We start from the raw sequence: 27642 nt of genomic DNA, 5'->3' as shown, positions 1-27642 counted from the left end.
TCTCAATAGGACCCCATTTCTGTGCTCCTTTTTCCCAGTGCCCCCAGGCTCAAGACTCCTGCCAAGGGCAGCAAGCACCAAGCAGTAATTTAGCAGAGCCTAACAGAGAGCAAGAAGTCATTCAAATGAAAGTGGCATCAGGTGAATGGGGGGAAGAGAATCTGGTATGGCAAAGAATACTTCACAGGAGTTGTTAATCCGATTCTTAATGGAACAGAATAATTAAGTATCTACAAGCATTATGAAATTTAGAGGGTTTTTTTAATACTCCATATATTTACTTGGAATTTATATGCAATGTATAATATAAAAATTGTATTTATATTTGTATAGCAGGTTCAGTTACAAATTTCTCTACAATACTAGTGCATAAATTTGGTAATCCTAATCACACTATTTAGATATGGTACTATAGCCAAGCAGTCTATCAGACTCACAAAGACCAACATCCACTCACACCTTTAGAGAGACAAAAAGCTTGATGTTATAATGGGGCCCTGAGTTGTGCACAAACATATACTCATCGGTCCCTAAATTTGTCAATTGATTTAACTGAGAACTGTCAAAATATTGAAAATATATCCAGGGGAAATTCAGAATTTATTTTTGGATCTTGCAGTTAACAGGAAAGTGTGAAATTGGCTTTCAGGACAGAAAGCAGTCATTGTGAAGGAGCTTTCATAGAGGAAAAAGACCAAAATGATCCAGTCCCAGGTCTGATATCCTGAAGTATTTCTCAACAGATGCTTTACACACAGCTGTATGAAGCCCTGTAGTTGACAGCTCAGGGTATAGAGTATCACGCCCTGGGGACCTACCCATTCTCACAGTCTTCCCAGTCTTCAGTATCCCTCAAGAATTTCTTGTTTGTTTTTGTGTCTTTGACTCTTTGCTCTTCAAATTCCATCTCAGGCCCCTCAGTTTCCTTCTCATACATCACACTCTGGACTGTGCCTCTGTCTCTAGCATTCACTCATGTTCAATTTCCAGTTTCTGACAGCTATTTCTTTGGTTCAGATAACCTCCCAAATTTTGTGTTTAAGCACGTGGATTCACTTGCCTTTCTGCTCCTCCTCCCTCACGGTGCTATTCCTGTTTACAGACAAAGATCCTGTTTACAGTGACAGACTGTTGTGCTTAAGTAGCTACTATGCCTAAACTACAGTTTTTATTTCTATGCTTAATCACAACCATATATTTAAACAGTGATGACACTGTTATTCACAAGGGGACTTCAAGCAAGTTGGCCATTATTTCTTCCAGTGTCTGTATAGCCTAGTCTCAGCTCTGACTGTAGAACTCTTTAGGGAGCATGAGATAACTTGGACATTTAAATTTAAGTCACATAACCTGGACTCAGTCTTCACCTAACTGAAGCAATTAAGACTGAAGCAGTATTAGGAATAAAAGTGACATCTAAGAAGGGTATTAGTAGCACATGGATAAACAGCAGATTGTTCCATCTGCTTTTTATTTTATTTTATTTTATTTTATTTTATTTTATTTTATTTTATTTTATTTTATTTTATTTTATTTTATTTTATTTTATTTTNTTATTTTATTTTATTTTATTTTATTTTATTTTTTCAGAAGAGCATAATAACAAAACTTTCAGAGACTCCCAAGCCCTGAATACTTTGTAGTATCTTCATTAATACTTTTTATTAGTGTTTTTGGTAAATTCAACACTGACATGCTGGAACTTTGCAAAAAAGTGACACACAGAACTACCTAAAAAAAAAAAAAACAAACAGAAAAAAAACCAAATAAACGTATTTCCTGAAATGCTGAGATGCATTTCAGTTCACAGTACTGAAGCAATTTAGGACTCATTTCCCATTTCAACTAACCTGACAAAGCAAAGCAAAAATTACAGGCTTACTGTCTCATTACAGAAGCCATTACAGAAGTTCTTCAGTGAGCCTAGAGAGCAAAGTCCTGTTCCTATTAAGACAGTGTTGAGATCTGTCCCCAGATGCGTTCTCTGCACAGCTTCAGAGGTCTTCATCAATAGGCACATCTGCAGATTAATGACAGAAGTAAACTGCCATGTATAATCCTTCACACATCTTCAGCATGCTCCATGTATTTACCTCTTTCAGCCTCAATGAATTAATCTTCTCCACTCTACTAGACAACTCATCGTGCTCTCTGCCACTGTAAGTCCCCATCTCCTCATTATGCTGCAGAATGTCTTTCATCTCTGTCACAGTCACACTTCTGAATTTAGCTCTATTTAATATCTACCTCAAGGCCATTCTTTTTCAGACATGTGACTAATCCAGCTACTTTTCTAACAGAACAAACATATTTTGTTGTCACTTTTCATTTTTTCTTGAAACATCATCTTGAAATATCATCCCTCATTTCAGGTTCTTTTGTATTCAGAATATTATTCTGAATATATATTCAAATATTCTGAATATATATTCAAATATTCAGAACCTACCAGTGCAGAAGAGTAAAATGCTAAGTTTATACTGCTTACATTGTACAGTTGCAAACAGATTAAAATCCAACATCAGGAATTAAATATTTCATATGAAAGTTGCAAAATATAATTATCATGCTTTTAAATAGACATTTGCTTCTGAAAGGAATTAAGAATATATTGATCAGCACAAAATGTCTAAAGCATGCAGAAATCTTGAAATAAAGCTCTTCAAAATACAAGGGAATGGAAGATCCCCATTTTAATTTCCACATAATCTTTGGATTTTTCTTACTGGTAAGAAACATTTGATAGAGCTTCAGTAATTAACAGAAAAAAGACAAAAATGCTGGTTCTTGCTAAATAAATAAATAAACAATAAAGGTAGCACTACATATTTCATTCCCACATATATAATGTAATCTAGGAAGGAAGGGGAACATGGAATTGCATCAAAGACAAAGATCCAACTGGTGAAACACTGCCCATTTTCACACTCTATATGTACAGCAGAGTATGACCTTGGACAAAAATTTGTTTTTCTACTGTTTACTGCTGTACACAGAAGAAAACAATATTGTTGACTACTGAACACAAGCATAGGACAGACTTCTACAATGATTTGTAAGGACTTTCACATTGTACCCTAAGAAAAAGGTCCATCTATTGAAAGACTACCATACATACTGATGAACTTCTAAACTGCCTATCCAGATGGCCAGGCCCAAAAGGCACTGTGCTATATGTGCCAAGGGTTTGCCCTTAGCAGGTGAGTAAGGGAAGCAACAGAGGCTGAGATTTCCCAGACAAACAGCTAAAGCAGCTAGTGGGCAGTAAAGCTTCAATAAGCACAAGAGCAACAGTAGTACTCTACAGTCACATAAACACCTACAGCCACATTATCTACAAATGTATCTTGAATACTGTGAAAGACAGAACTGGTTTTCTTTTGTTGTCTCAAAGTTTGCTTCATGAGGCCTTCCTGATGATAAGACTCTGACTGGCGACTGCTAACTATCTAGGAGGGTGAATGGTGGGTGTTGTTGTGCCACAGCAACTCTGCTTACGATTGCAAAGATAAGCAGAAGCAAGACAAGCAGTTTTCTTCAGGGGTGCTGCTCGAAGGAGCTGACCACTGCAGAAGGCGATAATGCTTGTGTCTGGCGACAGAGACACCCCCCCCCCCCTTTTTGCTGGCTTATCTGTGGGCCAGGAATATCACAAAAGCTGGTTTAAATCCCTACTACAAAGTGTGTTTACCTGCTTGTTTGGAAGTTCAGTGTTTGCTCGAGATACGTTCCCAAAAATGCTGTGTCAAACTTCAAAGGAGAAAAACAACCTCACCGAAATGGGGGATAAAAGGCCCTCGCTAAACTGGGGACTTTGGAGACAAACTCCCAAAGACACCTTTGACGGAGAATTCCCTGAGGGGAAAACTTTGTCGGAAGAACCCCGGGACTGGCTTGCTGCGGAGCTCCCTGGCTGTCTCCCATCCCCCGCGGTGATCAGACGAGTTCCTGAGATCAACGGACCCACTGTGTACCTCGCTGGACCCACGGTGGTGACTATCTCTCTTGCTCTCTGCAAAGACTCCTTGCTTATATTTCCTACTTTCCCTATCGCCTACCTTCCCTCCCCCATCTCCCTAAAAATAGCTAGGACTTTAATAAACTGGTTGGACCAACATTTGAACCGTTGCTTCTTAATCTCACGCCGGGTATACACATATCAAAGAACCTTGCCTCCCTCCTACAAATTGGAGCGAGACAAATACCTAAGATAAATTTCTCAAAAATAAATCAGTGGCTGGAAGACTGTGTGGAGGAAAAGTACCTGGGGTGCTGGTCAGTGATCAGCTGCATGTGAGACAGTAGTGTGTCCAGGTGGCCAAGAAGGCCAATGGCAACATGACTTGTATCAGAAATAGTGCAGCCAGCAGGAGCAGGGAAGTGATCATCCATCTGTACTTAGCCCCGGTGAGGCTGCACCTTTAGTACTGTGTCCAGTTTTGGGCTTCTCACTACAAGAAAAACATGAAGGCCCTGGAGCATGTCCAGGGAAGGGCAGCAAAGCAGGTGAGGAGACTGGAGCATAGGTCTTACTGGGAGCGGCTGAAAGAACTGGGATTGTTCAGTCTGTAGAAGAGGAGGTTCAGAGGAGATCTTAACACTCTTCACAACTCCCTGAAAGGAGGTTGTAGCAAGGTGGGGGTTGGCTTCTTCTCCCACATATCTAGTGAGAGAAAGAGAGGATGGACTAAAGTTGCAGCAGGGGAGGTTCAGAATGGATATTAGGAAAATCTTATTCTCTGAAAGAATGATCAGACACTGGAATGTGCTGCCCAGGGAGAAAGTTGAGTCACTATCACTGGAGGTCTTCAAGAAACAGGCAGATATGGTACTAAGGAACATAGTTCAGTGGGCAACACTGATGGATGGTTGGACTGGATGATCTTGGAGGTCTTTTCCAAAACTTATTATTCTTTATTTCTCTGCTGTCTGCTACAATCCAACATTTGCAGGAAACACAGCACATAGTCTCTACTACTCCATCTTCCTGCTTGAGAAGCATTAGGCCTGTAAAGCCATAACCATCTGAACATTTATAATCAATCTGACATCTTCCAAAACATCAAGGACCCGAGGACTAGCACAAGTGTTTTGACACATAAAAACACGATTTTTGGCTCTGGATTCATCCCTCAGGTTCAAACAACTATTTTCTTAGGAACTGGTAGGAAATCTTCTTTGGCTACTCTTTAGCAACATTTTTTACACTCTGTATTGACAATGTAACAAAGTCAGTGAAAAACTGAAGAATTTACTGTGTTTGCTCACTGTAAATAAATACCTTCAATCCCAAACCACACCATAGAAAAGCAACCTTAATTTCTTATTCATGAGTAGCCCTCCTGACCCCAGGACTGTACACAAACTGACCATTTCTGAGTACTTCTGAATTGGACTCATACAGTATACAGCTAAGATAGAAAACTTGAAATTTGCCTGGATGCCTCATGTATTTTCAATGGAATGAGCTAGCATATAGCTACAAAACAGTAGTCTGCGTTCTCCTTTCTTTTCTCTACAGCCTTGTTCCCCTACCATCAGCCTCCTGACAGGTGAGATATTTTTCCACTAACACACTTGCAATTAATCTGCCGCCAAAGAAGAATCAGAGTGAAACAAAATGTGAAAAAATAAAGATTCATATTACAGAAAAGTCTAAAAACAGCACCATTTCAATCAGGGTTAATTTCCCTGGGATTATATAGTCTCTTCTGTACAAATGCACTGTTCAGTTATTACTTCAATTTCAGAATTCAATTTTCTCCCCAGCGCTCAAGATGCAAGTAGGAAGGAAAGCAAAGAAGGAAAACGAAAATCAAAGAAAAGCTACGACACTAATCTTGTACTTGTGCTTTAGCTGATGAACCAGGAGCTGCAAAATCTTCAGCAACATTTTTCCCCTGAAGTAAAACTTCAGCAATTTTAAAATTTCAAGGTTATTTCCTTCAGAAAAGCTACAAGTACTATGGATTTTATTCATTTCTCACTGATGTTCTGCCTTCTTAATGAAAATTAAAGCTCAAAACATTTATTAAGAGTTCAACAAAGTAGTTTCTTTGTAAACACAGTTATTACCATAAGCAAAAAATGACACATTCAGATTGAGTTTCAAGTGCCACTGTTTTTGAAAAACTATTTTGACCCAAAATCCCAGTGCAATTCATCACTCCTCCTACTCTTTCTTATTCCTTAGGTGTAATTTTTTGCTTCTAAATGAAGCTTGCCATCCAAATACTATAAATGCTTTCCTCACAGAAGGGTGATATTTACCTGCTGTACTGTGAGCTGTGAAGGACAGCTGTCTGTATTCAGTGAATCTTGCACAGCTGAAGGGGACAGCAGTTGCCCATGCCAACAACGTGCACATCTCCTCTGAAGCTTCCAGCACCAGGATGCACCGTCTGTAATGTCCATAATGCCTCAGCAAGTCCAAAAGCAGGACCATGCAATCTGGTTATGTGAGTGTCACTTGTACTTTACCTAAAGATCACACTTCAATGAAATTATTGCAGGTAATTAAGAAACAAGCAAGCAAACAAACAAAAACTCAGTAAGTATTTCTCCTTACAAACTCTGAAATAGTTAAACAGTGGGCTCAAAGTCACAGCGGCAGGATTTGGTGGATGCCAGAAGAAAGTGCAAGTCTTGAATCTGCAATCATACATCTTTCAGAATTAATGTTTCATGACTGATTTGTCATTTTGTCAGACCTTTGTAACAATTTACCTATTACCTCCCTGCTACAATTACTCTGATGCATAAACTACCTGTACCAAAGTATAGCACATATATCTTTTGTGCAATAAACAAACATTAGCCAGCACTGAAGCATTCATTCACAGTGTAAGCAACTACGATTGTCTAAATGCAACAGGGTAGTTTCAAGCAGCACAGACACTAACACAGGGACCACATTCACCCATAGAAAGGGCAACAGCACGTGCAAAGGCAGCAAAGATCCCTGCATCACCATAAGTGTAGAGAGTGTTTTTTACAGCTAGTTTGCTGAGAAGGGTTGTAAACACTGTGCAATTAATCAAGCATCTGCACCACCTGCAAGGACAGCGAGAACATCAGGATGCCCTGGGATGGTGATAAACTAGCCATGGTTCTGCGAACTCAGCAAGGGAGTAACTTTCAGTATGATAACAACAAGCTGCTAAGATACTTGGGGATGGTATATAATTGGGAACCAATGATGAGCTCCGCTTTTGCAATATGTATGAGCTAATTATCCGTATTATAAATGTACACACAGCCCAGGAATAAACGAGAATAGCTGATCATATGTCAATGACAGGTGTGGTCGTCTGCTTTTCTCCCGACGTTCAACAACACAAAAGGATGCAGATACAAAACACACTGCACTGCTATGCCCATATGCTCCCTTCCTCTTGAAGTACACCTCAGAGGCAGGTGGATCTCTTTTCAACACTGAAATTGTGTTCTGATATCGTGGTATGATTTCTACCTCTTAACAACAGCACAAATAAAGAATTATGAGACACTCATCTACCTACAGTAATACATTGCAAAGATTCACAGAATACTGGAAGAAGAAAGTTGAAGGACCAATTTCTGGAATCCAAACCCTTAAACAAGAAAAAAGCCTTCAATTTACTATTTAAATACCTACACCTGCACTAGAGAATTGTGAGAAAAGCTTAAAATTCACCAAGTTAATGAGACACAACTGCCATTTACAAGCCATTGCTAATCCCAGTGGTGCACAGCCAGGTTTGCTTAATGCATAGCTAGTCACTCATTTCCAAATTAAATTATCCAATTCATTGTCACGAAAGAAAAACAGGGCCCTGTATGTGAAAATGCTTATAGGTACTTAGCACTGAATAGGCATATGACTGCAAGCTTTCTTTTTTTTAATTGGACTCTTGGTTTGGTTTCTCTTTTTGGCTGCTATAATGAAATTTCAATTAGAGAAATATTAGAGAAATTGTTTTTGAAAGACTACAAGCAGACAGAATACAAAAGGAGGCTACTTAACACTTACGTGGATAGGGTCATAAAAATTTGCAGAGAAACAAACACTTAAAAAATAAATGCCAAGTTCACTTTCCCAGCAACAAAAGGATGCTTCCAGGAATTTTCTCACTATATCCAAAGCCTTGAACAAGGATAAAGTTAGGAATAAGAATGAGCAGTTGCACAAAGGGCAAGAAAGTGGGCCCAGAGAGACTGGGTTCAGCAAGCCAAGAATCTGGTGGAGAAGGCCTCCACAGAAACCAAATAATCAGTGAATGAATGGGAAGAACAGGGTACCAAACTGCAGACCCAAAGAAAAACAGTCCAATCTAATGCCAGTGCTAGACTGCTCAAACACAGTCTGAAAATGGATAACATCTGTCATGAAATCACTTAAAAATGACTGACAACAACCATCAAACACAGTCAGAGAATTTTCATTTTTCTGGTAGTCCCACATATCTTCACATCCAGCAATGTTCCCCGCCACTACTGTTCTTTCATCTGGACTACTGGGTTTCTGACAGAGACAAAACATTCTTTAAAATTTGCTTAATTAGCTTTATAGCAATATATTTGGAGAATTACTTTGGGTTTCATAGAAACAACTTATTTCCCAAAAGTATTGTGAGAAAATTAGATGAAGCATTCAGATTTATAAGCACGTTAAACTGAAACATGAATATTTTATTAATTGGTGTGTTTTCCACATGAGAGAATGAGACTAGAGAAATTAGGAAAGTAAAATACCTTTCACCTGCCACTGGAAGAGGAAAGAAAACAAAATAATACTAAAGAACGTGCCACAGAAATCTTTAATTTTTACGAAGTAAAACATTGCTAATATATAAAACATGCACATACTCAGGTTTTTCTGCAGCAAAGGAAGAGGATGAAAAGCTCAGCTACTATTCTTTAAAATAATAAACAAAAGGTTATGTTCTAATTACAGTGAATACTGGCCATCTGTTATGAAACTAAAGGACTGATTAGAAGAACAACGTCTAATTTGATCAACCTTAACTAGCCAGGTTAATCCATGAAAGGATCTAAACAAATGTATAAAGCTTTTCTGATCACCCCTGGATTAACTGGCCTAATCCAATTGGATATATAGAGAGTTTTTACACCACCACACTTATTTCAAGTATTTTATTGTTTCTGTTGTATTTCCTTTTTTAACATATTTAACTACTGTAAGAAAAGTATTTCCCAACTTTTGGTATTTCCTTATGAAACCAGAAAAGTCATACAATGAACAAATGAAAAGTGTAACAGAAGAGCATTCGTTGAGATTTCCCCTTCTGCTGGTTCCTTAAGACCTCATTTTCAGTTCCAAAAAATGTGAGGGATTGTTTATACATTAATCACCACATTATATCATCATTATATGGTCTATGTGCCAAAGGTGGCACTTTCTTTTTTCCTTGACAACTTCTGCTCATTGCTCAGGCCCTTGACACAATTGCCAGGCTGCACACTGTTAGGCACTACAATCAAATATTCAACTCAAAAATTGTATTCTGTCTCTTTACTACACACTTACAAGACATATCTTACCAGAGGCAACTATCCCTTGCTTCACAATCTCACCTTATTCGTGTTATTGCTTTTTGGTAGTACATACATTTGTGAACCACTGTTCCCAGGGATAAATTATAGAAAGAGTAAAACGTCATCAAAAATCTCCAAAGATCACCTTGGGAACTCACTAAGAATTGCAACCATTTCCATTGAACCAGTTTGATGTAGTAGTTTCCCAAATAACAAGGTAAAATATTCCACCAGCTTAATGTTGTTGCTGGTATTTCTTTGTGTTTTAACAAAAAGGGAAAGAATATTAAAATTGTTGTTGCTTATATACATTAACTTTATTACATATGAGGGCTGCTCCAAAAATAATGTCTCCCATATTATGATGTTGGCCAATGACTTGAGAGGTGGAAGTTGATGATATGGAAGCAGAGGCTGAACCTTCCCAACAATATCCAATCACATTTTGTTGCTGCGCTACAGATGGCAGCAGAGGGGTCATCCCTCTGACAAAATGGTGTATGACACGGAAGTGTGGACGAAGCAAACACATGGAATTAAATTCTTCCATGAAAAAAAACAAAACAAAACAACAACAAAAAGCTCCCACTGATCTTCACTGCCACTTTCACACTTGCTGAATGTTTATGGAAACCAAACAATGGATGTCAGCGCAATGAGAAATGGGTTGGTGCTTTTCAACAGTGGTAACAGCAATGTGAAAGACAAGCCACATTCCAAGCAGCCATGCAGATTTTTATGAGCTCAGAATGTAGGCTTTTGTTCATCACAGTTGAAAAAGGACAGCTAATGCTAGTATCTGTGTTGAAAAAGTGTCTCGTAGCTGAGAATGTGCTTTATCAAACAGTGCTATTGCGCTCTGTATCTGTTGCCTTTTTCATGGAAATAAATAGAAGGCATTACTTTTGGTGTGACCTACATATTTTGCAACTAAATTAACAATATTTAAGAGTGATGAAAAACAGAGAGAATCATCTAGGCTTTTACATGGAATTATACAAAAATAACTAACACAACTGGGCACTCGTCTCCCCTAGTGTCTCTTGAGAAACTTTGCATTTGATAATTAATCCAATGTAGGTTCAACCTCTAACAAAATCTTACGCTCAGTAAATCACAGTTAACTACCCTAAAATTCTTTATGCTATAATCCAGAATTAGACCTGGGTACTTGAAACCAAGGACAAAGCTGTCTCCCCTGGTAGAATATGGTTCAATCTCAAATCAGCAAGCACTGCAAGTGTTAGCCAGCCAGCCAGCTCATGGCAAGTATCTTGCTGCAGGAGCTACTGCCTTCCAGCCTGCTGAGAGCACAAGATCCAACTACTCCTTTGTACTGGAGGCATACACAATTTAGGAGATGTTTTCATAAGGAATTCTAATAAAGAATATTTACTACGAAGAAAGTTCACTTCTTCTGTAATTACTTTGAAGTTTTGCAAAAACCAAATGAAAAACCGATGGTCTGGAAAATCAAGATTAATATTACGAAAGAACTAACGTATTTCATGCTTTCAGCGCTGCTCTGATGACATACCTCCATTAAGACTATAAGCTTTTGTAGAAGAAAAAAAAATTGGCCTTCAATCATTCTTTGGTGGCTTTTCAAGACTGCAGTTTCATCATGCCAGAAGAACAATGCAAGTTAACTCTGCACGAGACAGCTCGTGTCTGGAAGCAATACAGTTGCATTTATTTTGTCATCATGCTGCCAGACTCACTACCTCAGGTCAATACAAGCTGAGAGATCTCTGCGCTGCAGGCAACAGTGTCACTGACCTTTCTTCTCTACATTACAGCATCTGTGGATGTTCTCACAACCAAAAACTACATATGTTTTTAATAATCTGTTCTCTCTTATCCTTTTACCACCTGGGATAAGCAAAGATGACCACATTCAGACTCAAACCATTAACGCTGGTGTTTCAACCATCTTCAAACATAAAAGTTTGTCTATTTAATAAGAATATGCCATAGCTCAGAAAATTACACATATTGAAGTTTTTGTTTATGGGGCATAAAGTCTTGTCCCTTTGAAAAAAATAAATGACCTCACTACTACCTGGTGGAAAAATATATATATGTATTTTCAAAACATTTGGGGAAAGAAGGTTGTGGTGTCATGGTTAAAACACAAATGCATTTTTAAGATAAGTGTAACATTTAGGATAAGTTTTCAAAAATCACAATAGTGATTTGGGGAATTCCTAATGATCACAGACCGTGAATCCTAACAGCCTTGCTGGTGTATCCTGCCTTTCTCAATCATATGCAGCAATTCAGGAAGGAATGAAGGCATCAAATTAAACATGGGCTGTTGGATGCCAGCTTTACATGAGAATCTAATCTGCATCATGACAATAATGTTAATGTGACATGAGGTTATATATGAAAGCCTTCTTAGAAAACTCATGTAGGTCAAATAAGCTTAAATTAGTGTACACTGTCAGTTTATAGCTGTCTGTACTCAAAAGTTGGTGCACATCATGCTAGAATGTGAATTCAAGATACATCAGCTATCATATCTCAAACCACAGAGGGGTCACTCAGTGCATTAGCTATACTTTTGTGCCTGAAGCTGAATGGCAAGGTACATGCAGCATTCTATATCCACACTAGGACTTCATCATACTCTCTGTGAGCAGTCCAAGGCCACAGGCACTGCAAAACTGTAGAGCAAATCATATCAAGTTCCAAATGTAGCTTAAAAACAACTATCTGTTTTGCCAGTTTAGTAACAGGCTCACCGTAAAAGTTTACACACGCTTCAGCATGAGCAGTTGAGGAGGCAACATGCTGTCATATGCAGCTGTATGTGTATGAAAAGAACTACTACTTTGTACTCCTGAGAACAGATCTCCTTGTAACTTTCAGGTACGTGTGGGTGCAGGTATTTATGTACAAGCACAGCTCTATACTGTATGGCAAAAAAAAAAATCATTATCTTATGTACTGTTAAAGGTATGTAATAACCATACAGAAGTCTTTCTGCACTACAAATGCCATATACTAAGCACATTCTCTTGTTTGTTGATTTCTACCTGATTAAATGGTTAAGGACAACATCTGTAAACGGGTCTTGTTGTCTGCAAAGTATCACCAGTGAAGAACAAGACTTTCAGTCATTTTGTTTAGCATCTGCTATATTGGAAAACATCAAAGTGCTGGAAAACAACACAGTGATGAGAAGACCTGGAAGATGGAAATCATGTTTATTTTTCTGGGAATCCCCTGAGCATTTGATCTTAAGTGATATTATGGTCTGAGTCTCATAGAAAATATTATGGAGAACTGATAATTTAGAGCAAATGTTTGTTTACTTGCATCTATTTATCAAACCCATACAACTATGTCCTATTCATTTATCAAGCACATATGTATACAACTACCTCTTATTCAGCTACTGCAGGTACTTATGCCTCTGACAACTAAGCTGGTTTTACAACTCACATTGCATGATTTAAGGGGAAAAAAAGACTAAGTTCACAGTGTAACAAACTGCAGCAATACTGACTAAATTATTTCCCATAAATTTAACTTGGGTGAAATTTTTTAATCTTGTACTCAGTTTTAAAAATACAAATGATCACACAGAGACCAATGGAAATACCCACTTTAACCACATGCTGGATCATGCTGATGTTTCAGAAGTCTGAGACCATTATTACTGCTGTAGCCCATTGTCATGGTTTTGGAATTTTGTAATTTTGCTAACAGTATTCCACATCATAACATCATGTAAAGCATGGATTATTTTGCCAAATGTGCAGTTCACAGAAGAAGACTACATATCCCAGAGAACATCACGGTCAGGGATAAGTCACAGGACCAGGACACTATATAATCTTGTTCCCAGGCTGGAGTTCTCTCTCCCGAAATTCTCAGGGAGTGGGAAGCGTTCCCAGCCGTGTCACCTAGAGTTCACAGTAGGTCTCTCGGTTTTCAAGGACTCTCTCTCTCTGTTTCGTTCCATTTATTAGCCTCAATTATATTATATTATATTGTGTTATCTTGTATTCTAATATCATATTTAGTAAGATAAGTTTTCCTCCTTAGATTGCTGCTGTTTTTATCCCATTCCTTTTTTTCCCCTACGGGGTGGCTCCCCCCTGTCACGGGCATAGGTGAATCTAGGTAACCCGTGACACCCATGCTATTTCTACACATATGACTAATCTGTGAAATACAATTTTTACATGGAACTGCTGCACACATTTCAAATCAAGTAAAAATGAATGCCGTGAGACAGATACCTTGCCTCCTGAGTATGTTCCCCCCTCTTCAAAGAAATGTAAGGTTTTTGAAGATTGTAAAAAAACAGACAAAGATAACAGAAAACCTTGAAGTCAGTGTGGTTACACAGCCTTGAAAATATTTCCTTCATTTTTCTACATCATAATAATTTTTTAAGTGAACTCTGCAAGTCAAGGCTAGACTTTCCAAACATGAGATTTTTGGTAACTGAGTATAAGAGCACACAGCCACTGATTTTAACAAGATTTTTTTGTTGTTGTTTTTGTTTTTCTTTTTCTTTTCTTTTTCTTTTCTTTTTCCTTTCTTTTTCTTCTTCTTTTTCTCCTTTCTTTTTCTTTTTCCTTTTCTTTTTCTTTTTCTTTTTCTTTTTGCCACCCAGTGTTTAAGTGTAACATACATGAATACCCACATGCACTGTCCAGCTTTGCTTCAGTATTGTGTTTGATAGGGCTATATGCAAACCTACCCATGGAGGTCTCAACTATATTTTCTGGATTAAAGACACTGATTTCCACCAACAACCACAGTTGCCATTAACAGTAAGAGTAGTTTCACACTCATATTACATAATCACAGAATGCCTTGGGTTGGAAGGTAATATCAAACCCCACCCAGTTCCACCTCCTGCCATGGGAAGGGCTGCCACTTGCTATATCAGGCTGCCTTTTATCCCCTTGAGGTACAGAGCAACCACAACTTCTCTGGCTAACCTGTTTCAGTGTCTCACCACCCTCTGAGTAAAGAATTTTTTCCTAAAATATCACTCAATCTCCCCTCTTTTAGTTTAAAACAGTATAAAATTTGGGGGAATTACGATCTCCTCCCTCTCCCTGCTGGACACTCCTCTTTTGACGTAGCCCAAGATGCAGTTGGCCTTCCGGGTTACAAGAACACAATGCTGACTCACATACAGCTTTTTGTCCACCATGATCACCAAGTCCTTCTCCACAGGGCTGCTCTTGATGATTTCTTCTCCCTCACATCTGGGATTGTTCTGATCTAAGTGCAACACCTTGCACTTGGCCTTGTTAAGCCTCTTACATGCCCACTTTTCAAGCCTGCCTAGGCTTATTTGCATGGCATCCCCCTCTTCTATAGTGTCAACTACATCACTCAACTTAATGTCATCTGCAAACTTGTTTAAGGTTCACTTGATCCCATCATTTATGGCACTGATAAAGATGCTGAAGAGCACTGGTACCAAGACAGACAGAGCCACTCATGACTAGCCTCCACCTGGATACAGAGCCATTGACCACAACCCTTTGACTAAAGCCATCCAGCCAATTTTTATTCCACCAAATAGTTCAGCCTTCAAATCTCTTATCTCTTCAACTTAGAGATAAGGATGTCATATGGGACAATGTCAAAGGCCTTGCACAAGTCCAGATGGATGACATCAGTTGCCAACCATCACTCCATCAAAGAAGACCACCAGATGTCCTTTGTCAGTCTAGTCTCTAATTTTAATCTACAAGTCCTCAATATGTTTGTGACTGCTTCTCATAGGCAGTCCATTGCAGTCTATACACTTCTTAACATAGAGTGCAGCTCGCCCATTCCTCTGACCTTGCCTGTCCCTCCTAAAAATCCCATAGCCCTCAATCATAGCGTTCCAGATAAGTCATCCTACCATGTTTCCATGACAGCATCTAGGTCACAGTTTCCTAATTGCACTACGGTTTCCATCTCACTTATTTCTCATGCCGCATGCACTGGTACTTCAGCTGAACTACTGGACTCACTGGATACATGGAGAAGCGCTCCCAAAAAACTCCGGGGAAAATTCAAGCTTTTCACTCCTTGCTTCCTGAAGTGACAGTCTTCCCTGGTTCTTCCATGTCACTCAGCAGTACCTTCCCCTCCCCCACCAAATCCAATATAAAGCCCTGGCAGTGAGTTAGCCAGCTTGCTGTCTAGTATATTCTTACCCCACCTGGTCAGTTGCATCCCATCCAATGTCAGTAGTCCCAAGTATATCAAAGGTGCATTCTAGATCACAGAAATCAAAGCCCTGGGTGTACACCATCCAGAAAATTGTTCATTCAACTGGTTTGTTCTCCTCCAACTGGAAGGATTGACAATACTACCAGTGCTCCCAATCCCTTCAACAACTTTCCAAGGGATCTAAAGTCTTTTTTAATATTCTTTAATTTCCAAGTTGCAGTCTTGTTTGACCCAGCCTGAAATATCAGCACTGGATAGTAATTATCTGGCTTTATCACACCTAGTGTCCTTTTTCTGACATCATGGATACGAGCCCCAGGCCTCTAGAGAAGGTATATGGTGAGCAAATGGGTGCTTCAGTGCCTCTTAGTGAAGAGTCCCCAGTAACTAAGACCCTTTGCTTCTTTTTCAGTTGCACTTGTTCTAACTCAGGTCCTCAGCTACACCATTTTAATATGATTACCCCTTTCTGATTCTGACCTTCCATCCCCAGTACTTCATGTTTATTGGTGAGGTTTTCAGGGCGAAAAGGAAGTCTTCTCCTACCCCAAGCCAAGGGTCCAGTCTGCCTCATTCTACATGTGTTTACCATCTGTCAGGTTGGAAGTCTCCTTCTCTTCCTCCCCTTGCTGGGACTTAAGATGGGGCTACCAGTCTGCCTGTGTCATTGCACGATACCAGCCATCAGTCTCTCTGATTGCTGAATACTTCTTAGCCTTCCAATTTCCTCTCACAGTTTGGCCACCTCCAATGCCAGTCACTGTTGATCACTCACAATGCCACATGGTCAAGCTCACACTCCTGTAGCAAATGCTGGGGACACTTACTGATGTATACTTCTGCACGGATGACAGCAGACAAATGAGCTCATTCCTCTGCTTGCCAAGTTGGCTAAAGTACAATTGCTCAGCAGCGCTGCAGTACTGTGCCCAAACAACTATTTCAGAAAGGACTTGCATATCCACCTTCTTCAGTAACTGTACACCGGCCAGGAAACGGCTATTCCTTTACCATGTTGTTTTGAAACAGAAAATGGGCATCTTTATTCTAAGAATGTACAGAAGAAACGAATAAACTTGTGTCCATCGTGTGGAAATCAGTTGTGGCACATGCATTCTCAATTCTCATTTTTGGCTAGTTCAGTAGCAGTTTTAGGACTGACTGCATCATATCACAAGCAAAAAATTCAACACACATCCACTTTTAAAACTGTGTTTAATTACTCTTTGTATGTTTTGATATTGAATGCAAATTAGCAACACTAGAAGTATCAGTCAGTACATGCAAAAAGCAGTGCTTAAGCAACACACATTTCATACCTAGGTAAAGAAACACTGCTGACTCTGCAAAATCATTATTCAAGTTTTCATCACAGAAAAGCTCCATTAGTGCATGTTAGAGACCTTCAAATTAGGGGAGGACAAAAATAGAAATAAATAACATATGTGAATTTACATGTGGATATGCTATATCCACATAGCAGTTCCCACCTGTTCTGAAGACTTGGAAATGAAGGATTATCAGCTAAAACTAAATCTTCACTAAGAAAAGGGTAAAGGTGGTTAAAGTGATTCTTATATGCATGAACTGGAAAGCAGAAGCATCATCTGTGTGACAACTACAACTGGCCTCTGGTGCTCTCTTCAAAAATCACAAATCACGCTGATAAACAGAAAATGCTAAAAAAAAGTAATTATAAAACATGAAAATATATCTTCTTAGTGAACAACTCACAGATTTCATTTTATTCCCTCCTTCTAAAAGTGACTTTGTGAACTTATCAGGCAACTAAGTATTTCAGACAGCATCTACTTAGGAGAGTTGAGGCCCTGGCTTCGCTAAGTATTAGCTCATGCAAAGAAGAATCAACAAAAATGCTGAAAAACTTTTTCAGTGACTGACCAAACCACACTGAGTACTTACTGGAAGCCTCTTGAATTCATCCTGCAATTTTTATCCACTTTATGAAACCAAAACCTATTGTCTCCTATTCCAGGATAGAGCATCTTCAGTTACCTGAAGTTTTAAGTAGATGCCTCTTGTTCACTTTTAAAACACTATATCTAACACCTATCTATATACTAACACCATCACAAATTCTCAAAGAGCCACATTATTTTGAATAAATCAAAGTTGATTTAGCAAAAGCTGAAATGACTTTAATCAACTAAATGTTTAAGATTTGGCTTTACCTGTTTGTTTCTGAGATGAAAGAAACTAGATTGCTTTGATTTTTATCAAAAAGCATACATACTTAATATTCAGCAGAACAGATTCTGACTTAAGAGAATAACACAAAAGCCACCTTTCTCCCAGCTATATTCTCTTCAGACAGACAAAATTATTCTTGTGCTATTTGTGGACACAGGTGTCAAGGGCATCCTAAGTTGCTTTTCAGAATAAAAGTTAACACTGAGGACATATATCAGATATACAAGCTTGAGTCTTCCTGGAGAGTAGTGTAAAAGTCAGGCTTCCCCAAGGAAGATAAAGCTTTTGATGTCTACCAAAATCTCCAAGTCCCTCAAGCAGCTTGTAAAATGTTAAAGTACATGCCGCTGAATCCACTGGGATTTGAAATGCTAAACTGTTTGTTTGCATGGCTAGGATATAGTTAAACCTGCACTTATTTCAGAGCACAAATAAACACAATTTCATTACCTGATCTCTGATCCCTAAAGATTTAAAGAAGATGCATTCCTATTAGCCACCGAAACAGAAATACGGGAAGCTGGAAGTAAAGAGAATGGTCAAGCTGAGATGGAACATTGGTCCTTTTAAACAATGTGTCTAATGTGTTATGACAGTTTCTTTACAGAAAAAAAAAAAAAAAAAAAAAAGGAAAAAAAAATTGAAAAATGAACTATTTCAAAAAAGTATTATGTTATAAATCATGGTGTCATATGGAATATGCCTAATCCTTTTCTGAATCACAATAAGCGTATGGCCTTACTGACAGCTTGCAGCATTTATTGCTGCAAGATAACTGCTCTATTCAGTGGAGTTCTAAAAATCACTGCTTTCCAATATGAAGTGCTATTTATTTTAGAATCATGAGATCAAATCAATATGAGCAATTGATTTACTTTTTGCATATAGTGACCACTGTGCACTCTGAAAGGGAAAGCTAAAAAGCGAGATCCAAGATGTAAGTTGATGATGTTAGGAAAAGGTAGCTGGCAGCCAACAAGGTACAGCAGCACTGTAAAATAACGATCTGTCACTACAGGTTAAAAAAGCAGGCAAGAAATAGAAAAGATGAAAACCCAGTGTTCTGTCCACAGGATATGCCCAAATCAAGACAGCGGAAGGACAGTTTTCTCTACTTAAGGGATGCCAGCTCAGAAATGCCACTCCTTATCACTTGCTATTTTGTACTGCTGAAAATTCAGAAAAGAGCCCAGGAATTTGCTTATCCTCACTCTTCAGACAGTAAAAATGAATAAATTATTTTGTTTTGAATTAGCCTTAATATATAATAAAATGGTTGAGAATAAAGGGATTATCAGATTCAAAACAGAGAAAAATACATAGGTTGCTCTGAAATTTATCCCTCTTTTATTCCTAGGGAAACAACAATAAATACAAAGGGCACAACAACATTACTTGATAGAGCAAATTCTCAGCTACAAAACTTTATTTTTCAACACATTCACCACCATTAACCAATTTGCATGGATGACCTGACTGAGGTGCTCTTCATTTCATGGAGTGACAGCTGTGGACAGCCATCAGGAACATGGTTTGTCTTTTACATCACTGTGACCCCTGCTGAAACGCACCATCCACCCCTCACTGTGCTCACATCCACATTTAACAAGCACTAGAGAATATCAGTTGGCACCATTTTTTCCATATGGAGGAATTTAATTCCACACATCTGCTCTGTATATACTTCTATGTCAGCCACCATTCTATCAGACTGCCCCTCTGCTGCCATTTATTGCACATGGCACCAAAGCATGATGGAATATTGGTGGGAAGGGTCAGCTTCTACTGCCATCCCACCAGCATCTGCCTCTGACATCATGAGCCAAAATCGTAACAAAAGGAGGCGTTACTTTCAGTGCAATCCTCACAGAAATCACAGAATTGTAGGGGTTAGAAGGGACCTCCAGAGATCGAGTCCAACCCCCCTGCAAGGCAGGTTCCCCACACCAGGTCGCACAGGTAGGTGTCCAGACGGGTCTTGAATATCTCCAGAGAAAGACACTCCACAACACCCCTGGGCAGCCTGTTCCAGTGCTCTGTCAGCCTCACCGTAAAAAAGTTCTTGCGCACATTCACGCAGAAGTTCCTATGCTCCAGTTTCTGTCTGTTTCCCCTTATCCTGTCTCCACACACTGCTGAAAAGAGTCTGGCCTCACCATACATTGCTATTTTAATGACTAACCTGGACTACCTCACTTGAAAGCAAGGTGAAATCATCTTCAAGACACGGGAATACCAAATCTTCTCCTATCTAAAGTTAAGAACCTAAATCCTTTAGACTCCCATCAATACTCCATGCTTCAGAATTCAGTGTCTTCCTTACAAAATCTTAGCCTCCTTGCCAAGAAGCTCCACATCTTGAATAAGAAGTTTGTGAAAGAGGAGAAATGGGATTACTGCTGACTTCCCTCTTCAGGGAAATCATTAGCACACACACTGATTCTTTCCAGTTTTATCCTCCTCTTTACCCCATAATCCTCCACATATACCCTAGAAATGTCTTTCCCGTCTTCTAAAAATTACAGTGCCCTCAATTCTCATGTGGTAATCTCTTTCCCTAACAACTTTTTCCTGCATTTATAAAATCTCACCTACTGCTCATTATTTATCTTCAGAAACTTATTTTCTTCTATTTTACCTAAGACTTCACTTGGGAGACACTAGATTACTTTTCTTTCCAGCAGATCCTAAGAGTGAAACAACCCTTTCTCTGCTCACAGCAGTACCCACTATGCTGCTGTGAATGGCCACTTGCAAATGCAAGAGATCAGTATCCATCCGTGTGATTTTAGCACACTGGCATTCTCAGGCTTTCACATACGCAATTAAAAACAGGCGAGCAAAACTTGTCTTCTGCTCTAAAGCTGGATTTTTCACTTCCAAGGAACTTGACCTGGAAGACATAAAACAATGGTGCATGCCATGGACTAGGAAAATGGAAAACCTGGAAGAGGTAGAACTTTAAAAATACTTCCAACAAGCACTTCTGAGTAGATCCTTTTCTCAGTTTTCTCTCCCTTTTAGCCCCTTTATTTCACATTGGTCTTTATAAAAGATGTGTGAAATCTGACACACTTCAGTACCAGCTAGTAATTTCATCCAGTTTTGAGGAAAGGAAGTTTTAACTCAGGATTGTAGACTGGGAATTGAGTAGATAGATTTGAGTATCAGACATGCTGCTAAAACCCTGTCCCTCAAGTCTTACCTGCACATTCTTATGTTACCTTCAATAGCATCACGTGTTTTCAGGCACACACCCCACAGGTCCAACATACAGTCTCTGCTGACAGAGAGATTTAAACGAAATCCTTAAAGCACACTTTCCACATCAGTGTTTAAAGCTCTGAAATTAATAATACTCTAATAATTTTCATATTTCTTGATTTATCCCCCATTTCACTGGGACCTAAAAAGTTACAGTTTTGTTTATTTTAAAATACACTTCAGCATTTTTGAAAATCTGTCAGAATGTATTAAAAAAAAATAAATAATCCACAGACAACAAGATTTACCCTACTGAAAAGAAAAACCCACAAGAACCAACCTAGCACAACAGCTTCAATGAGATGTATTGTTCTAGAAAATGGAAAGAGCCTCTCCAGCCAAAAGATAGCACTACATTAAAAATTACATTGGATCAAAACATTTGATACCACTTCATTGAGAGAACTCAATGAAAATCACCAAACACACATGAGTTCCCAAAGAATCACAGAATGGCCTTGGTTGAAAAAGACCACAATGATCATCTGGTTTCAGTCCCCTGCTATGTGCAGGGTCATCAACCACCATACCGGGCTGCCCAGAGCCACATCCATCCTGGCCCTGAATGCCTCCAGGGAGGGGGCCTCCACAACCTCCTTGGGCAACCTGTTCCAGTGTGTCACCATGCTCTGAGTGAAAAACTTCTTCCTCTTATCTAACTTAAACTTCCCATCACTGTTTAAAACCATTCCTCCTTGTCCTATCACTACCCACCCTTGTAAACAGCTGTTTTCCCTCCTCTTTATACACTCCCTTCAACTATTGAGAAGCCACAATGAGGTCTCCCCTGAGCCTTCTCTTCTCCAAGCAGAAAAAGCCCAGTTCCCTCAACTTTTCCTCACAGGACAGATATTCCAGCCCTCTGATTGTCTTAGTGGCCCTTCCCTGGACCCATTCCAAGAGTTCCATGTCTTTCTTGTGCTGAGGGCTTGCAGTGGTTTCCTTTTTTTAAAGATTTTTTCTTTTTTTTTTTTTATATTCCATAGGCATTCACATCTTATGTGCTTTTAATAAATAATATGACTGGAAAAGTATTTAACATTTTTCATCAGGAAATTCTGCTGCTTAAAATGAAAAACTATCCAAGGTTAGAGAAGTTTGACATGTATGTTCTCCCAAAACATAGCTGTACGTAGTTGTTTTGGTATGAGCGGCGTTTGAAGTTCCTTAGTAACAAGCACTTAGAACTGGAAATGCAATGAACTACCAAGTCTCTTGAGTGCTCCTAGCATCGACCTATACGGGACTTCCAGTAGTATTTACATAGAACTCTAATGGTATCATTAGATAACTTTCAACTAGAGATGTAACTTCAAAGCGTGCAGTTTTTTGCTCCGGAATAAATTTGGTTTAGTAATTCAGAAATGTCCAAAGGTATTTACAGAGTTAATATGTAGTCTGGCTCTGATTTGAATAAAGTCCATGAATTTTAATTAAAACCACTAATCCCACACAGGGACAGCAGGCCCCCTGTAATACAGGGAACTCTCAGGCTCCTGTAATACGGTGAATCGATCTTTTGGAAAGGACTGCAGCACTTCAGGAATGTTGACTGAAAAGATTTCCTTTTTCATAAAAGGGAGGGGAGAATGTCTTCCCCTTTTATTCTCTTTTCCTTTCCTTTTCCTTCCTTTTCCCTTTCCTTCTTTTTTTTTTTTTTTTTCTTCTTTTTCACTTATTTAATACTTCATGGCACCAGCCAAAGACACATGCATACACTTTTAATCAGTTCTATTCTTCAACTTCTAAGTAATAGCGTCCATATTGCCACACTGCACCACACACTGAAATCTGCCACCACAAACAAAATGAAGTCACAGCACACTCTCTCTGGCCTACAGGTTGCAATGAGTTCAGATTTGTCACTGCACACCATAACTATTATTTACATCTTCAAAGAGGGAAAGTTTATCCCAATATTTTTTTTTTCTGTTTTTCATGCTGAAAAACAGACTACCACCATCTCTGCTATCAATCACTTTTTCCTAGATTACTGCCTGCCAGTAGTTCTGGTTCATTTTCACATATTGTTTGTTAGTAACTATCTCAACAGAAAATATTTTTAGAATAAATTCTGAGCCTTTTTCTTAGTTACAGGTTTAAAATATAAACATTTAATTATGTCAACTTGACTTAAGTCTGGACAAAAACCATGCACATGAAGCTATTATACAGTTTTCTGCTGAAAGGGTTATTCACATGACTTAAAATGTCACTTGTACAGTATCGTTTACAGATCAGTGCTTCAAATAATGTATTTTAGCCAAACCTCATTAGGAGGTCTTCAATATCATTGGTGATTAATGTGATATAAAACATGCAAAAAAAGCATGGCACTTCAAGCAGCAGATTTAGTTTTGTCTGTAAAAACCTGTGTGGAATAAAAAACATGCAGAAGTTTTTGCTTCACACATCATGTGCTCATTAAAAAGATTATTTTGTAAAAATTAAAAGAACAAAGCTCCTCAAAACTAAAAAAAAAAAACCTCAAATGTCCCTTGGAGACAGCACCTCCAAAGATGGGATCTAAATAAGGTTCGAAAACAAAAATAAAAGAGCACACATCCATAGCTCTTTATATTTGTAATTCATGATGAAAATAAAATAAGTAGCACCCAAAAAATAACAAGAAAAGAGCCTCTTCTCAGTAACAGCTCAACACAAATATTAAAACAGTGTGAGATAATGTGTCATTACCTGCATCATGTAGAAGCTACTGTGACGGTTTTAAATAACACACCAAGATGAAAGTGTTCATATTCCTCTAAAGGTCACCATAAAAGTTTAATTACATTCTTATATCCAAATCTTTACTCAAACAAAATATCAAGTATAAGAATCTGAGAAATCTGAAGGTTACCACATAAAAACACTTAACTTACTTTGCCTCAAAGCCCTAAGGCCATGGAATCTCATTTCCTGGATGACCACTAAAACTATCCAAAGGGTTGAATTACAGAATATCAAGTTCTTTGATGCCAAGCCAATAAAATACCTAAGTGTGTGTTTACTGTTCAAGTACATAAACCTAGGACCGAACATAACCAGTGTAATCAATCAAGCCACCATGAAAGATTTTGAAAGAAAGAATATGAGGATGAGCCCTCCTCAGGAATTGAGAAACTTAATTGGCAGAACAAAAATACATTCCATAGGCACAGCATGGCTATCTCAATGAGATGGAAGGCGCTAGGCATGTTGAGCTGACCTAGTGGCACATACTGCACCCATGCAGAAGATTCATCCCAGACAGAAAGCTCAGATCTGCAATGCCAGTTGTGAATGGCTACACAGAAAGCTGGACAACTAACTAGAAACACTCTCATGACAGTGAAAGCAAAACAAGGCCATAAGTCCACAAAACACTGTGAAGGAGAAATGTTAACATCCCCAAACAGGAAATGGTCAGTTTTTCCACTCATACTAGCATGCGACTGGACAGCAGCAAGTGAAGCATGAAAATAAAGCCACAAAGCAGTTTGCTGTGTAAGGATCTATGGTTGCTTTAAGGTGGCTACTCTGATATACAAAACAAAGACAATGGGACATGCACTAATACAGAACAGGAGGCTTTAAAAACAGAAAACAACATGTTAGATGTAACTGTGCAGCTCCTTCCTACGAAGGAGTGTTATTTTAACACTCTAGAATAGCTTCACTCATTTAACACACTATCTGGGATACTATTAGTGCAGACAGCATCCCCACCAAGAGAACGAATATTATTTTCAGGAAATCATTTTGTTTGATACTGCACAGTGTCTTTGTTCTAGGCAAGAAGGAAGCTATTCGTCCTTTAGTGAAGCCATCTGAAGAATTTCAATAATCACCTCCATTCTTCTGATCAATTTAGTCAGTATTCCTGAAAGCAGAATAAAGACAGAATGACCCCACAGTTTTTCAAAATGAATGTTCTTATATGACACCCTGCACTAAACCGGGTGAGGAGTAAAGCCGTAGGAAAGTTATCTAGAAAGCCCAATAGAGCAGCCAGCAATATTATGATTAAACAGCTGTGTTTCATGAGAGCTGAGTACTGGTTTCCAAACTTCCCAATGGCAAGCCCCATTTTTGTTGAGTTTGAAACTTCAAACACTGCTGTGCAGTTAAATTTGTCTCATCTTCTCTAGCCTGCTAACCAGAAACAATACAGTAACACCCTATCCATTCCTTTCTTTCAGTGAAGGACATTACAAGTCAGTTTTTCAGTTTGCAGTCTCTCCATTGCCCTAGATGCAGATGTGTGGTGGCTCCCCAAGATTTCACACGTTGTGTCCACATGTACGTGGCTCATAACTCGCTCATCCATTGCTTACTTCGTAGCTTTACCTACTGCAAATGTAGCCCATACCCTAAGATTTCTGGAATACGAGAGGACATGCTTCTTTTAAAGCAAGGCAGATGGATATGTTAGCATTTGATTGTTTTGCACCTGTCAGGCATGTAACGTCACAACACAGAATTTAAGCAACATACAAAGGACAGAACAGCTCGATTTTCACTTGTACTTAAACAGGACCTTGTCATGCACTACTGAACCCAGGTTCTGGTGGGCCCAAAAGGTATACTGGTGTCTGAGGGTGGGAAGAGCAGATGGGCTGGAAGGAGGGGGTCTGTAAGCCTGCTTTTTTACCTTTAGTATTTCAGTTTTATTTATCTTGAAATAACAAGTCACTCGAAATTGCTTAAAAGCCCATCAATCATAAAATCAAAAACATACAGGAAAAATGCCAGCTGGAGGAAAAGATCTTGATGACTGCTTCATAAATACAAAAAAAACGTGCATCCTTAAACCATGTTTGTAGCCTCAAAACTGCTCTGTTCAGACATTATAAAATCAGATAAAACTACCTACTGTCTTGAGCAATGACAGGAAAGTGAATATTTCGTCCTCTACAGAACCAGGAATTCTCAGATAAGATTTGTCTCAGCCATCACAAGATAAATCACTGTGGATCTCATGCTGCTGCCATTTACTCCAATCACACCTAGCCTAATTCAAAAGCTTCTAGTTAATCCACCTTCTAAGTAGCTGAGTCAGTTTTCAGATGCAGATAACTAAGCACTTCAAGAACTCTACTTAAAGCTATGCCATCCCTAGACTTATTTTATCTTCGCCATTCATCTGGCCATTATTTCCAAACACAGTAGATAGATGTGTAGGTAATTCTTTTCACCTAGTTTTTTTTTGCAAGGCTTTTTTGTCCTTGAATTCTTAGGTATTGCAACAGCAAAATAATTGGGACATTGTGGAGGCCAACCTTATGTCTCAAACCTACTGAAAACACTTAAGAAAAAGGGAGGGAGGGAGAGATTATGAATATTTTTTAAAAGACACAAAAAAAATCTTTAAAATATACATGTATATTTTTCTCCATAAAATGGACTAGCCTGTACTTTAATGCATTCCACATTTAGCTTTTCTGCTGGACTCAGTCTTCATAAATTGTATTATAGGATCAAAATGGAAAGAACCACATATCCACTCCTCTAATTCAATATACATGTATGTAAAACACTTCAGGTGATAAAATTTTGTACGTTCTTTTGCTCTTTTGACTTCCTACTTGCTCTCAGCTGGAGCAGAGGAACGCTCCTCACAGAAATCCAGATTTGAGGGAAGCGTTTTTTGCTGGGAGGAGGAGGCACCTCAGCATTGAGCTGGAGCTGGCTCCTACCACTTATGATTCACTCACTTGCTATCTTAGTAATCCCATACAGCAATCTTCACTTGAGAAACAGAAGCCTCCCTTTTCCTTTGGCTTTCTAATTGAAAAGCCCTATTTTCATTTTATCTCTGGTGTAGGGGGTCAAGCTCACTTAAAGCAATGAAAAGATGACTTGGATTTTTAACTGCTTTTGGGCTAAAGCAAAAGGGGAAAAACCTTATTCTGTTTTGCAAAGACTATTTAAAATCAGTGGGGACCGTTTCTTTCCTTTGATATGAAGGAACAGATAAGCAGCAATATGCATCTTGGTAAAAGCTATCTCATATGAGATAATATGAGGAAATCCTAGCATGGCTATGTGGTCTTAGTCATCTCATCAACTGCATCTTCCAGTGCTATCTATCCACCCACAATTACTATCTGTCTAGTTGTGTGAAACTAATTTGATGGATCCAAAGTCAAACTGAACCCTAGAGCTGAACTACAGAAAGCTACACCTGGCCACAGAAACATATAGCGTTGAGCTGTGCCTCCTGACAATTGGCCCTGGTCCTCCAGCATTCCAAGAATCAAATGTCTGGAAAATGCAGATACTAGAAAGAGAAATCAAGGAGAGGCCACACACTTTTAAGATGAAGATCTCAAGCTACATTTTTCCAGAGGTATGCCTCTGGAATAAGAGTAGATAAATATTCGGTAAGATTTAAATCTTTTGCAAATGTAAACTACACTACGGATCTCAAATTTAGTATGCTCTATC

At 38.7% G+C, this 27642-nt stretch overlaps 1 protein-coding gene across 5 annotated transcripts in view; it reads right to left on the bottom strand.

The window, feature by feature from the left end:
- LOC107317829 (glypican-5-like) overlaps positions 1–27642 on the bottom strand; it is a 319637-nt gene that overhangs the window by 251339 nt on the left and 40656 nt on the right. The window contains exon 1 of one of the 5 annotated variants that reach the window (XM_015870948.1): positions 6271–6460. The exons of the other annotated variants lie outside the window; for them this stretch is intronic. Coding sequence (XP_015726434.1) covers positions 6271–6445 — 175 coding nt within the window. The 5' untranslated portion in view covers positions 6446–6460. Of the gene's footprint in view, positions 1–6270; positions 6461–27642 lie in introns of those variants that run through there. 5 annotated transcript variants of the gene reach the window in all.

This window comes from Coturnix japonica, chromosome 9, assembly GCF_001577835.2.
Source record: "Coturnix japonica isolate 7356 chromosome 9, Coturnix japonica 2.1, whole genome shotgun sequence".
Taxonomy (NCBI): Eukaryota; Metazoa; Chordata; class Aves; order Galliformes; family Phasianidae; genus Coturnix; species Coturnix japonica.
Note: the sequence above shows the minus strand (reverse complement) of the source record. Positions and strands in the feature narration are given on the sequence as shown.